At 48.9% G+C, this 13,317-nt stretch overlaps 1 protein-coding gene across 3 annotated transcripts in view; it reads right to left on the reverse strand.

Moving 5' to 3' along the window:
- Positions 1-13,317, reverse strand: part of CHD6 (chromodomain helicase DNA binding protein 6) — a 338,823-nt gene that overhangs the window by 169,817 nt on the left and 155,689 nt on the right. For all 3 annotated transcript variants that reach the window (XM_075349913.1, XM_075349914.1, XM_075349912.1), the window contains exon 8: positions 10,351-10,468. In XM_075349913.1, coding sequence (XP_075206028.1) covers positions 10,351-10,468 — 118 coding nt within the window. The remainder of the gene's footprint in view (positions 1-10,350; positions 10,469-13,317) is intronic.

The following is a 13,317-nucleotide window of genomic DNA, read 5'->3' on the forward strand; positions in this document are numbered from 1 at the left end:
CACAAGGGTATCAGGAAAAAATGCACCATAAAATGAATTGTGCAATTTCTCCTGAGTACACAGATACCTCATATGTGGTGGAAAATAATTGTTTGGGCACACAACAGGGCTCAGAAGAGAAGGAGCGCCATTTCACAGCAAAATTGGTTGGAATTATTAGCGTACGCCATATTGCGTTTGGAGATCCCCTGAGGTGCCTAAACAATGGAGCTCCCCCACAAGTGACCTCATTTCGGAAACTAGACCCCCCCATGGCATAAATCTAGATGGGTAATGAGCACTTTGAACCCTCACGTGCTTCATGCATTGAGGCATAAAAACAAAAAAGTACTTTTTTTCCACAAAAATGTTATTTTAGGCTCAATTTTTTAATTTTTACAGGGGTAACAGGAATAAAATGGACCGCAAAATTTGTTGGGCAATTTGTTCTGAGTACGCTGATACCTCATATGTGGCAGAAAACCACTGTTTGGGCGCATGGCAGAGCTCCAGAGGGAAGGAGCGTCATTTGACTTTTTAAATGGAAAATTAGCTGGAATCGTTAGCCGCACCATGTTGCGTTTGGAGATCCCCTAATGTGCGTGCTCTGGACGCATGCGCCCGACAGGGCCATTCACTTTTATGTGCACATATACGTTTCTGCAGACGGACACCCGAACGTACTCCTCTACGTTCGGGTGTCCGTCTGCAGAAACGTATATGTGCAAAAAATGGCACAAAACAGAGCACACGCTAACGCAGTGACCCATAAAAGTGAATGGCCCTGTTGGGCGCATGCGTCCGGAGCACGCTTTGCAGAGTGGGGGAGGGGCGGTCCGGACGGATGCCCCGACGGGACCTGTGGACGTAGAGAAAAACGCAATGTGAAAGGGGCCTAAGGCAAGTGCCACACGTGAGAGCAATGCACAAATCTCACATCGCATCACGCGGCACAGCCGCACACTCCTGTCTGGAAGAGAGCGACCATGCCGGATGATGCGGTGTGAGACTTGTGCATCGCTCTCATGTGTGGCACTGGGCTGATCCTTACAATATTCAGAAAAAAATACTGTAGTTGACGATTACTACAGTATAATTTTACTGGCCCTAAACTAAGTTTATTTGTATTTTTTTCTTAGTTTACAGGAAAAAAATCAGTACGAACGCACGGATAGGCTGCAAAAGGGGGGGGGGACTAGGTGGGATGGAAAAAAAGATGGATGGAGGATGGAAGAGGGCGCAATGGATGCAGGAGCAGCGGAGGATGGGTGAGGGCGCGGCGGATGGAGGAGCGGCGGAGGATGGGTGAGGGCGCTACGGATGCAAAAGCGTCGGAGGATGGGGGGAGGGTGGAAGGGGAGTGGGAGGTGAAATTGGGGATAGCTACCTTACAGAATGGATCTAGGTAGCAGGATTGCCGCAAATCCGGGCGGGGGAGAGGTGGGAGAGGGGGCAGAGGATTAAGGGGATGGGAGAGAGCAGGCAGCAGATCAGGGAGGGGGCAGAGGCTGATGGGGAGAGTGCGGTGGCTGATGGGGAGAGTGCAGTGGCTGATGGGGAGAGTGCAGTGGCTGATGGGGAGAGTGCAGTGGCTGATGGGGAGAGTGCAGTGGCTGATGGGGAGAGTGCAGTGGCTGATGGGGAGAGTGCAGTGGCTGATGGGGAGAGTGCAGTGGCTGATGGGGAGAGTGCAGTGGCTGATGGGGAGAGTGCAGTGGCTGATGGGGAGAGTGCAGTGGCTGATGGGGAGAGTGCAGTGGCTGATGGGGAGAGTGCAGTGGCTGATGGGGAGAGTGCAGTGGCTGATGGGGAGAGTGCAGTGGCTGATGGGGAGAGTGCAGTGGCTGATGGGGAGAGTGCAGTGGCTGATGGGGAGAGTGCAGTGGCTGATGGGGAGAGTGCAGTGGCTGATGGGGAGAGTGCAGTGGCTGATGGGGAGAGTGCAGTGGCTGATGGGGAGAGTGCAGTGGCTGATGGGGAGAGTGCAGTGGCTGATGGGGAGAGTGCAGTGGCTGATGGGGAGAGTGCAGTGGCTGATGGGGAGAGTGGAACGGCAGATGCAGCGGCGGATACAAGGAGGCAGCAGAAAGAAAGCAGTGGCATCAGATGCAGGGGGGTGCGCAGTGGGAGGAGAGCAGCGGCGTCAGATGCGGGGGGGGCACAGTGGCGTCAGATGCGGGGAGGGGCACAGTGGGAGGAGTGCAGCGGCGTCAGATGCCCCCCTGCATCTGACGCCGCTGCTCTCTTTCTGCTGAGCAGCGGCGTCAGATGCAAGGGCGCAGCGGGAGAGTAGCTGCGTCACATGCAGGGGGCGCAGCGGGAGAGCAGGGGCGAAGTAGATGGAGGAGGACAGCGGTAGATCGGGGGCTATGACTCACAGATGGGCACCCGCAGGGATCGCTCTCCTCAGATTTCACGGAGGGAGAATCTGAGAAGAGCGATCTACAGCTCACCCGGTCCCAGATGCACGGTGCTTGGAGAGATTGGTCACAAGGCCGATCTCTCCAATCAGAGCTGGGGGCGGGTGCAGTAAAGCTCACCGAGCTCCAGCCAATGGCCAGTGCTACAGCTACACGGACCAAAGCTGGATTTGAATGCTTTAGCCATTTTCAATGGCTGAAACATTACACTGGCTGTGATTGGCTGACGAACACCGCTCAGTCAATCACAGCCTCCGTAGGTCCGGGAAGGAGACACCACCCCTCCTGAGGTCAGGTACAAGTCTTCTCCTTCCCGAATCTAGTTTTGAAAACCGATCGCGGTTACCGTGGCAACGGGGCCGCGATTTCGCCATGACAGATCTATCCGTCATGGGTCTTTAAGTACCAGGGCACCATGACGGCTAGATCCGTCAAAGGTCGTGAAGGGGTCAAACAGGCAGGGGTGGCCCGGAGATCATCCCTGGATATGATGGTTGAAGCTCAGCTGTCATAAGACGAGCTCACAGTGGCGATCGCATGTGCACAAGCACCTGTGCCACGTGATTGCCATAACGTACTCCTACGTTATAGGTCGGGAATCCCTTCCCAATCATGACGTATGGGTACGTCATAGGTCGCGAAGAGATTAAGTGCAACAAAAGCCATGCATGTTTGGTATCTGTGTAATCGTACTCACCTGGAAAATCACATTGCAACCTCATTTTTACCATAAAATGAATGCTTTAACTATAAAACTCAAAAAACTATTGCAGATTTCTTTTCTATTTTTCTGATTTTTTTTTCACAACCGATTACATTATATTATAAAATGGATGGTGTCATTCAAACGTACAATTCATCCCAGAAAAAAAAAAAAACAAGTCCTCATACGGCTGTGTCGATGGGAAAAGAAACGTTATGGCTCTTAGAATAAGGGGAGAAAAAAAACCCATAAGATCAAAAAAGAAAAAACAAAACAAAAAAAAAGGCCGGTCCTTAAAGGGTTCAAAGAAGTAATGATCTAGAAAGAGCGCTTTATCTGCCAATCGTCAATCCATATAAAAGAGCCCTAAGGTTAGACAGAAACTGACAGACCAAGTCAATGGTATTAACATAAAGACAGTGTAAACATGGATTGTAATCTGTAAGGCTAAGTTTCAACGGGGCTTTTTTGGTAAGTTTTTTTCCTCACCAAAACCTGATCTTGGTTGCAGGAAATCTCCTTTGAGTTACCTGCATTTTTGGTAACTTTTTTTGTGGCGTTTTTCCTACAAAGAAGGGAATTTTGTTTACTTACCGTAAATTCCTTTTCTTCTAGCTCCTATTGGGAGACCCAGACAATTGGGGTGTATAGCTTCTGCCTCCGGAGGCCACACAAAGTATTACACTTTAAAAAGTGTAACCCCTCCCCTCTGCCTATACACCCTCCCGTGCCTCACGGGCTCCTCAGTTTTGGTGCAAAAGCAGGAAGGAGGAAACTTATAAATTGGTCTAAGGTAAATTCAATCCGAAGGATGTTCGGAGAACTGAAAACCATGAACCAAGAACAATTCAACATGAACAACATGTGTACACAAAAGAACAACCAGCCCGAAGGGAACAGGGGCGGGTGCTGGGTCTCCCAATAGGAGCTAGAAGAAAAGAAATTTACGGTAAGTAAACAAAATTCCCTTCTTTGTCGCTCCATTGGGAGACCCAGACAATTGGGACGACCAAAAGCAGTCCCTGGGTGGGTAAAAGAATACCTCGGTAAAAGAGCCGTAAAACGGCCCCTTCCTACAGGTGGGCAACCGCCGCCTGAAGGACTCGCCTACCTAGGCTGGCATCTGCCAAAGCGTAGGTATGCACTTGATAGTGTTTCGTGAAAGTGTGCAGACTCGACCAGGTAGCCGCCTGACACACCTGCTGAGCCGTAGCCTGGTGCCGCAATGCCCAGGACGCACCCACGGCTCTGGTAGAATGGGCTTTCAGCCCTGAAGGAACCGGAAGCCCAGAAGAACGGTAGGCTTCAAGAATTGGTTCCTTGATCCACCGAGCCAAGGTTGACTTGGAAGCCTGCGACCCTTTACACTGGCCAGCGACAAGGACAAAGAGCGCATCCGAGCGGCGCAGGGGCGCCGTACGAGAAATGTAGAGTCTGAGTGCTCTCACAAGATCTAACAAGTGCAAATCCTTTTCACATTGGTGAACTGGATGAGGGCAAAAGGAAGGTAAGGAGATATCCTGATTGAGATGAAAAGGGGATACCACCTTAGGGAGAAATTCCGGAACCGGACGCAGAATCACCTTGTCCTGGTGAAACACCAGGAACGGGGCTTTGCATGACAGTGCAGCTAGCTCAGACACTCTCCGAAGTGATGTGACTGCCACTAGGAAGACCACCTTCTGCGAAAGGCGTGAAAGAGAAATATCCCTCATTGGCTCGAAAGGTGGTTTCTGAAGAGCCGCTAGCACCCTGTTCAGATCCCAGGGTTCTAGCGGACGCTTGTAAGGAGGGACTATGTGACAAACCCCCTGCAGGAACGTGCGTACCTGTGGAAGCCTGGCTAGACGCTTTTGAAAAAACACAGAGAGCGCCGAGACTTGTCCCTTAAGAGAGCCGAGAGACAAACCCTTTTCCATTCCGGATTGAAGGAAGGACAGAAAAGTGGGCAAGGCAAATGGCCAGGGAGTAAAACCCTGATCAGAGCACCAAGATAAGAAGATCCTCCACGTCCTGTGGTAGATCTTGGCGGACGTTGGTTTCCTGGCCTGTCTCATAGTGGCAATGACCTCTTGAGATAACCCTGAAGACGCTAGGATCCAGGACTCAATGGCCACACAGTCAGGTTGAGGGCCGCAGAATTCAGATGGAAAAATGGCCCTTGAGACAGCAAGTCTGGTCGGTCTGGTAGTGCCCACGGTTGGCCCACCGTGAGATGCCACAGATCCGGGTACCACGACCTCCTCGGCCAGTCTGGGGCGATGAGGATGGCGCGGCGGCAGTCGGACCTGATCTTGCGTAACACTCTGGGCAGCAGTGCCAGAGGAGGAAATACATAAGGCAGTCGAAACTGCGACCAATCCTGAACTAATGCGTCTGCCGCCAGAGCTCTGTGATCTTGAGACCGTGCCATGAATGCCGGTACCTTGTTGTTGTGCCGGGACGCCATTAGGTCGACGTCCGGCTTCCCCCAGCGGCAACAGATCTCTTGAAACACGTCCGGGTGAAGAGACCATTCCACTGCGTCCATGCCCTGGCGACTGAGAAAGTCTGCTTCCCAGTTTTCTACGCCCGGGATGTGAACTGCGGAGATGGTGGAGGCTGTGGCTTCCACCCACAGCAGAATCCGCCGAACTTCCTGGAAGGCTTGCCGACTGCGTGTGCCGCCTTGGTGGTTGATGTATGCCACCGCCGTGGCGTTGTCTGACTGAATTCGGATCGGCCTGCCTTCCAGCCACGGCTGGAACGCCTTTAGGGCTAGATACACTGCCCTTATCTCCAGAACATTGATCTGAAGGGAGGACTCTGGCTGAGTCCAGGTACCCTGAGCCCTGTGGTGGAGGAAGACCGCTCCCCACCCTGACAGACTCGCGTCCGTCGTGACCACAGCCCAGGATGGGGGCAGGAAGGATTTCCCCTTCGACAAAGAAGTGGGAAGAAGCCACCACTGAAGGGAGGCCTTGGCTGCCCGAGAAAGGGAGACGTTCCTGTCGAGGGACGTCGACTTCCTGTCCCATTTGCGGAGAATGTCCCATTGAAGTGGACGCAGATGAAACTGCGCAAATGGAACTGCCTCCATTGCTGCCACCATCTTCCCTAGGAAGTGCATGAGGCGCCTCAAGGGGTGCGACTGGGCTCGAAGGAGAGATTGCACCCCTGTCTGTAGTGAACGCTGTTTGTCCAGCGGAAGTTTCACTATCGCTGAGAGAGTATGAAACTCCATGCCGAGATATGTCAGCGATTGGGTCGGTGTCAATTTTGACTTTGGGAAATTGATGATCCACCCGAATCTCTCGAGAGTCTCCAGAGCAATGTTCAGGCTGTGTTGGCATGCCACCCGAGAGGGGGCCTTGACAAGAAGATCGTCTAAGTAAGGGATCACCGAGTGTCCCTGAGAGTGTAGGACTGCTAGCACTGTTGCCATGACCTTGGTGAAGACCCGTGGGGCTGTCGCCAGGCCGAAAGGCAGTGCCACGAACTGAAGGTGTTCGTCCCCGATGGTGAAACGCAGGAAGCGCTGATGCTCTGGTGCAATCGGCACGTGGAGATAAGCATCCCTGATGTCGATTGATGCTAGGAAGTCTCCTTGGGACATCGAGGCGATGACGGAGCGGAGAGATTCCATCCGGAACCGCCTGGTTTTCACGTGTCTGTTGAGCAGTTTGAGGTCCAGAACGGGACGGAAAGATCCGTCCTTTTTTGGCACCACAAACAAGTTGGAGTAAAAACCGTGACCCCATTGCTGAAGGGGAACAGGGATCACCACTCCTTCTGCCTTCAGAGTGCTCACCGCCTGAAGAAGAGCATCGGCTCGCTCGGGGGGCGGAGATGTTCTGAAGAAACGAGTCGGAGGACGAGAGCTGAACTCTATCCTGTAACCGTGAGACAGAATGTCTCTCACCCATCGGTCTTGGACATGTGGCAACCAGGCGTCGCAAAAGCGGGAGAGCCTGCCACCGACCGAGGATGCGGTTTGGGGAGGCCGAAAGTCATGAGGAGGCCGCTTTGGGAGCGGTTCCTCCGGCGGTCTTTTTAGGATGTGACTTAGACCGCCATGAATCAGAGTTCCTCTGACCCTTCTGTGGCCTGTTGGACGAGGAGATTGGAGTGCCCATACGGCTGCGAATGCCGGAGCAAAAGACGCGCCTATAGCTTCATAGATGGATTTCATCAGGAGCTCTATCTGCCTGTCAGTGGCATCCTTGAGTGATGAACCATCTGCCACTGCAACTATGGATCTAGCCGCCAGTCTGGAGACTGGAGGATCCACCTTGGGACACTGAGCCCAACCCTTGACTACGTCAGGGGGGAAGGGATAACGTGTGTCATTAAGGCGCTTAGTAAAGCGCTTATCCGGAAAAGCCCGGTGTTTCTGGACTGTATCTCTGAAGTTGGAGTGATCAAGAAACGCACTCCGTGTACGTTTGGGAAACCTAAATTGGAATTTCTCCTGCTGAGAAGCTGACTCCTCAATCGGAGGAGTTGGAGGAGAAAGTTCTAACACCTGATTGATGGACGCTATAAGGTCGTTTACTATGGCGTCCCCTTCAGGTGTATCAAGGTTGAGAGCGGTGTCAGGATCAGAGCCCTGATCTGCCACCTCCGCTTCATCCTCCAGAGAGTCCTCATGCTGAGACCCTGAGCAGTGCGATGAAGTCGAGGGAAGCTCCCAGCGAGCCCGCTTAGCCGGTCTGGGACTGCGGTCCGTGTCGGAGTCCTCACCGTGGGACCTAGGAGTCACCCCAGGAGCACTTTGCTGCTCCGACCGAGGGGGGCCTGGGGGCAATGATTCAACAGTGCCCGGGGCCTGTGTTACCGGTCTGGACTGCAAAGCTTCTAGTATCTTAGCAGACCATCTATCCATAGACTCAGAAAGTTTGTCAGCGAATACTGCAAACTCTGTCCCTGTCACCTGGACAGTGGCAGCAGGTGGTTCCACCGGGGCCGAGGGTCCCACCAGTGGCTGAGGCTCCGGCTGAGTGAGTGTCACAGGGGCCGAGCATTGCACACAATGAGGGTAGGTGGAACCTGCAGGTAGCATAGCCGCACATGAGGTACAGGTTGCAAAATAAGCCTGTGCCTTGGCACCCTTGCTTTTTGCGGATGACATGCTGTTGTCTCCTCTTAGAGCAATCAGTGAGGGTATATAGCCAAAAGCAAATAGTGCGACCGTACAGAGTAAATGTATACAATATAAGCATATAAATATACACTTCGGCACCCAGGGGGGCCAGCATCTAGTAACAGGTGCGGCTTACCGACCGCCCTCAGCGGTTGTGTGACCACCAGATTCCCTGCCTGGGCCTCCCAGAGCTGTGGAGCTCGTTGTTGTCTCCCCTCTGAAGTTCTCCAGCGTCAGAAGTGCTGATAGGAATGGCTGCCAGCGTTCTGAGAGGAGGAGGGAGCCGTGGGCGTGCCTCAGAAAGTGCGGGAATCTGGTGCCCCGCAGTGCTCAGTGAGGGGGGAGGAGGATACCTCAGTATGCTCCAGCCCTCACCGCTGACATGCAGTCGAGCGTCCCGCCCTCACCCCTGACTGGCAGGCCCGGGGGCGGGAGTTTGCGGTACTAGGCCGCAAAAGCCGGGGACTAAATTTATTAGCGCGGCCGGTAAACAAGCGCGGTCGGCGCGGTAGTCCCGGCGACGCAAAACACCCGGCTGGTGCTGCAGCGTCCGTTACACAGGCGCTCTATGCGCCGTCCCCAAGGGGACACAGAGTACCTCAGAGGAGCAGGGCCTGTCCCTGACGATACCCGGTCTCCTGTCCAGCAGATTCCCCCAGGGGCTGCGGAGGGAGCACGGTCCCATGCATGGTGACTGGTTAGGATCCCACTTCACCCAGAGCCCCTAAGGGATGGGGAAGGAAAACAGCATGTGGCTCCAGCCTTTGTACCCGCAATGGGTACCTCAACCTTAACAGCACCGCCGACCAGAGTGGGGTGAGAAGGGAGCATGCCGGGGGCCCTGTTATGGGCCCTCTTTTCTTCCATCCGATATAGTCAGCAGCTGCTGCTGACTAAATTGTGGAGCTTGCGTGCATGTGTGCCTCCTTCAACACAAAGCATAAAAACTGAGGAGCCCGTGATGCACGGGGGGGTGTATAGGCAGAGGGGAGGGGTTTACACTTTTAAGTGTAATACTTTGTGTGGCCTCCGGAGGCAGAAGCTATACACCCCAATTGTCTGGGTCTCCCAATGGAGCGACAAAGAAATGGGTTGTATCAATGAAAAAAATGTTGCAAAAACGCTGCAAAGAACTGACATGCTCGTTATTTGAAATCTGCAGCAAAAACGCAGGTATCTGACAAAACAGGAAAAAAATCTGCATTGTGTTTGTGTGTGTGCGCATGAGATTTCAGAAATCTCAAACTTTGCTGGGACTGTAAAAAGCAGCTTTTTATTAGCATGGATTTGCATAAAACCAAGGCAAATCTGCAGCTAAAAAAAAAAGCAGCAAAAACTTATGAAAAAAGTCCTGTGTGAACATAGCCTTAGACGGATACAAAGATTCTGGATGTGAAGGTGGTCAAGTCAAAGAAAGACAGTCCTTGGAAGAATTGGACAATATGTACAGCTCATACAAGACAGACAAGAAAAAAAAAAAATACAAATATAGCATTACAATGGAACCTTGGATGACGAGCATAATTGGTTCCGGGAGTGTGCTCCTAAACCAAGTTACTCTTATATCAAAGCGAATTTTCCCATAGGAAATAATTGAAACACAAACAATTCGTTCCACAACCCAAAAATATTTACTGTATTTATATAAAGTTATTACAGTAATACATTATGTACTGTATTCATATAAAATTACAGTACACTAATACAAAATACTGTGCAGTACAGTAAAAAAAATAAAGCAAATTAAACTATGTTAGCTTACAATAGAATTGTTGGTGTGTGAGGTACAGTACAAGCAATGTACTGAACTGGATAGCAGAAAGAAAGTACAACACTGTATCCACAAATGCAAATTGACAGATATGCTATATAGTATATACTGTATTGTACAAAGGTATACTGTATACAGTAGATATGTACAGAAAGTAACCTCCAGAGCGGGTTAGAGCGTGGTGAAAGGACAGAACCAGACGTGTGCACGGTGAGTATTTGCTCTTATTGCAAAGCATTGCTCTTAAACCAAGTTACACAGTTTTAAAAAGCTTTGCTGGTCTTGCAAAACGCTCTCAAACCAAGTTACTCGTAATCCAAGGTTCCACTGTATTTGTACCAGACACTGTACTAACCTCAGTGAAAATATGCTTCATCTGTGCTTGCTTGTTTCGGAACCTCTTTATTTTCTGCTGGATTCTCGGATCTTTTTCAAGATCTTCTAGAGTTGCCCACTTACAGTGGAGATAAGAACTGGAAAAGATGACAAAGTAGTCATTAGAACCAGAGAATGGCCTGGATTTTGTAAACGCAGACAAATGCTTAAATTTGCTAATTGGCTCTAATTTTCAAGATTTAGAGGAGGTTATAATTACTTATGACAACTTTCATGCAGGCTTATAGAAAAATTACATCTTTATTATTTCATCCTCATTATTGCATTGTCAGTAGCTAGTCTATTACATCATCTTTTTAGTCTATTGAGCCTCCAGTATTCCATCATCTTAGGGTCACCAATCAAAAAACGCCAACTTAGCTCAGATGAGGAAATCCTAATTACAGTTGCATCACCTACTTTTATAAATGCTTTCTATCTCAGGTATGCAGTTTTAGAATTTCTTAGCTTAGTTTCTTAGGATATATTGAGATGTTTCTACAGGTTTTTTCAGATATGCCTCCTTCTTGCATTAACAATGCATATCGTTTTTGCTACATATGCGGAGAAGACACTTTTGCATCACAAGGGCAAAACTTGACTATCGTGATCAGGAAAGCCCATAACCTGTATTTTGACTGCAGAATAGGAGATCAGGACAAGAGTTGGGCATCACACATAGGCTACAATAGATGTGCATCACATTAGTTGCATGGGAGGAGGCTATCTATGCCTTTTACGATTTCAATAATCTGGAGAAAGCCAACTGATCACATTACCAAGTACTATTTGTGCAAGGTGCCCCCATTACGAAAGGGGTTTCAAGGAAGGAGTGTACTTCACAGTGTCTAACCCTTCCATCTGCAATATGCCATGTAGCGCATACAGAAGAAGGCAGCTTCCAAAAGCACCAGAAACATTTTCAGTCCAGTCAAGTGAGGAAGAACAGGGCGTTTGGAGTCGTGAAGCATCTTGTTCTCACGACCCGACTGTCAGTAACCTCAACTGAACCACACATATCACAAAGTGAACTGAACGATCTTGTTAAAGATTTGGATCTGCCCAAAGGTAAAGATGAACTTTTAGGAGATTCCCCTGCTGTAGCCTGGAACCTAGTGGGCGATGTTCGGATTTCTTTGTTTCCAGACCGTGATAAAGATCTTGTCCAACACTTCTTCATGGAGGACGATCTTGTGGTATGCAACAACATCAACAGTATAATGGAAGCTCTGAAGATAAGTCATATTCCAGGGAATGGAAGCTCTTTATTGATTCGTCCAAAACAAGCCTCAAAGTCTTCTTGCTCCCTGATGGCAATGCACTACCTTTAATTCCAGCTGGTTATGCGAGCCACATGAATGAAACCTATGAGAACATGAAACAACTGCTAAGGAGTCTAATACTTTGGCAAATTCAAGAACAGATAACTATGAAGAATCAATGGAAAATCTCAACACACAAGGATTTGGCTGTAGCATGTCCTTAAAGATTAATTTCTTACATTTGCTTCCAGACTTTTTTTTTTCCACCAAACTGCGGAGCAGGGTGAGATATTATGGTTATGGAGAAAAGATATCAAGGAAAATGGAATCCATCAAAGCTTGCAGATTACAGTTGGACACTTGTAAGAGATAATCCGATGCAGGAGCACAAGAGAGTTGTCACTGAATGAGGACCAAATTCTCTAGTCCAATTTCTGTAACTGTAACTTGCTATAGTGATTAGACATATTTTACTTATTTGAATAGTTGTAAAGATTTGTCTAAATAAATATCCAAAAATTGGCCTAAAAATACTGCATCTTTATATTTGAAAAATAATAATGTTTCCAGTACTGAAACTTTTATGCATTAAATATATGTAGCAGTAAAAGGAAAATTATTTGATATCTTAGAAACAAGAGCGAACTAAAAACGTTCATCGTCAGATTTGAATTCAGGAGGTCAAAATCATTAAGAAATGGACCTGACAGCTTTGGAAAATATGTTGAACAATGTATCAGGCTAAAACATCAGCCTACTGAAGTCTATTTGAATCATGGGGAAAACAACAAAACAAAAGCAGTCTTCAGCACTTTTTGTAACCACATAGACTTTAATGAAGAGATACGCTCCAGAGCTTCTTTGCGTTCTTTCAATAAGTGGGAGTACAAAAGGTTGGAATTTCAATATGAATTCATGGGAAATCCTTTGGATATACCAAAAAGGATTGAGAAGAGAATATTCCTTAATTCATACATACAATTGATAAATGCTAAAGGGAACCTACAATCTATCCTAAATTTTGCTGCCCGACTAATCCACCCCCCCATTCCCTGGCCTCTACTCTCTGCCCATCTCTTCACTGGCTTCCCATTGCCCAAAGACTCCATTTCAAAACACTAACCATGACATACAAACCCATCCGCAATCTGTCCCTTCCATACATTTATGACCTAGTCTTCCAGAATATACCTATATGGAACCTCTGATCCTCACAAGATCTCCTCTCCTGCCCTCTTTCCACAATCACATACAAGATTTCTTTCGCACCTCACTCATACTCTGGAACTCTCTGCCCCAACATAAGACTCTTGCCTACCGTGGAAAGCTTCAAAAGGAACCTGAAGACCCACCTGTTCTGACAAGCCTACAACCTACAGTATCCCTCAGTCCACTATGTCGCTGCACAACCATCTCCACCCTCGCCTAGTGTATCCTCACCCATTCCCTGTAGACTGACCTCTCGAGGGCAGGATCCTCTCTCCTCCTGTACCAGTCTGTGCCTTGTATTGTTCATGATTATTGTAGTTGTCTATGTATGCCACTTTTCACATGTAAAGCACCATGCAATAAATGGAGCTACAATAATAACTAATAACCTGTCACCAGTTTTTCCAATATAAAAAGCCACCATCTTTAATGGCTCTTTTATAGCACTCTAGCAACCAGTATATAAGTCTCCAACC

This window comes from Anomaloglossus baeobatrachus, chromosome 5, assembly GCF_048569485.1.
Source record: "Anomaloglossus baeobatrachus isolate aAnoBae1 chromosome 5, aAnoBae1.hap1, whole genome shotgun sequence".
In the NCBI taxonomy this organism is placed as follows: domain Eukaryota; kingdom Metazoa; phylum Chordata; class Amphibia; order Anura; family Aromobatidae; genus Anomaloglossus; species Anomaloglossus baeobatrachus.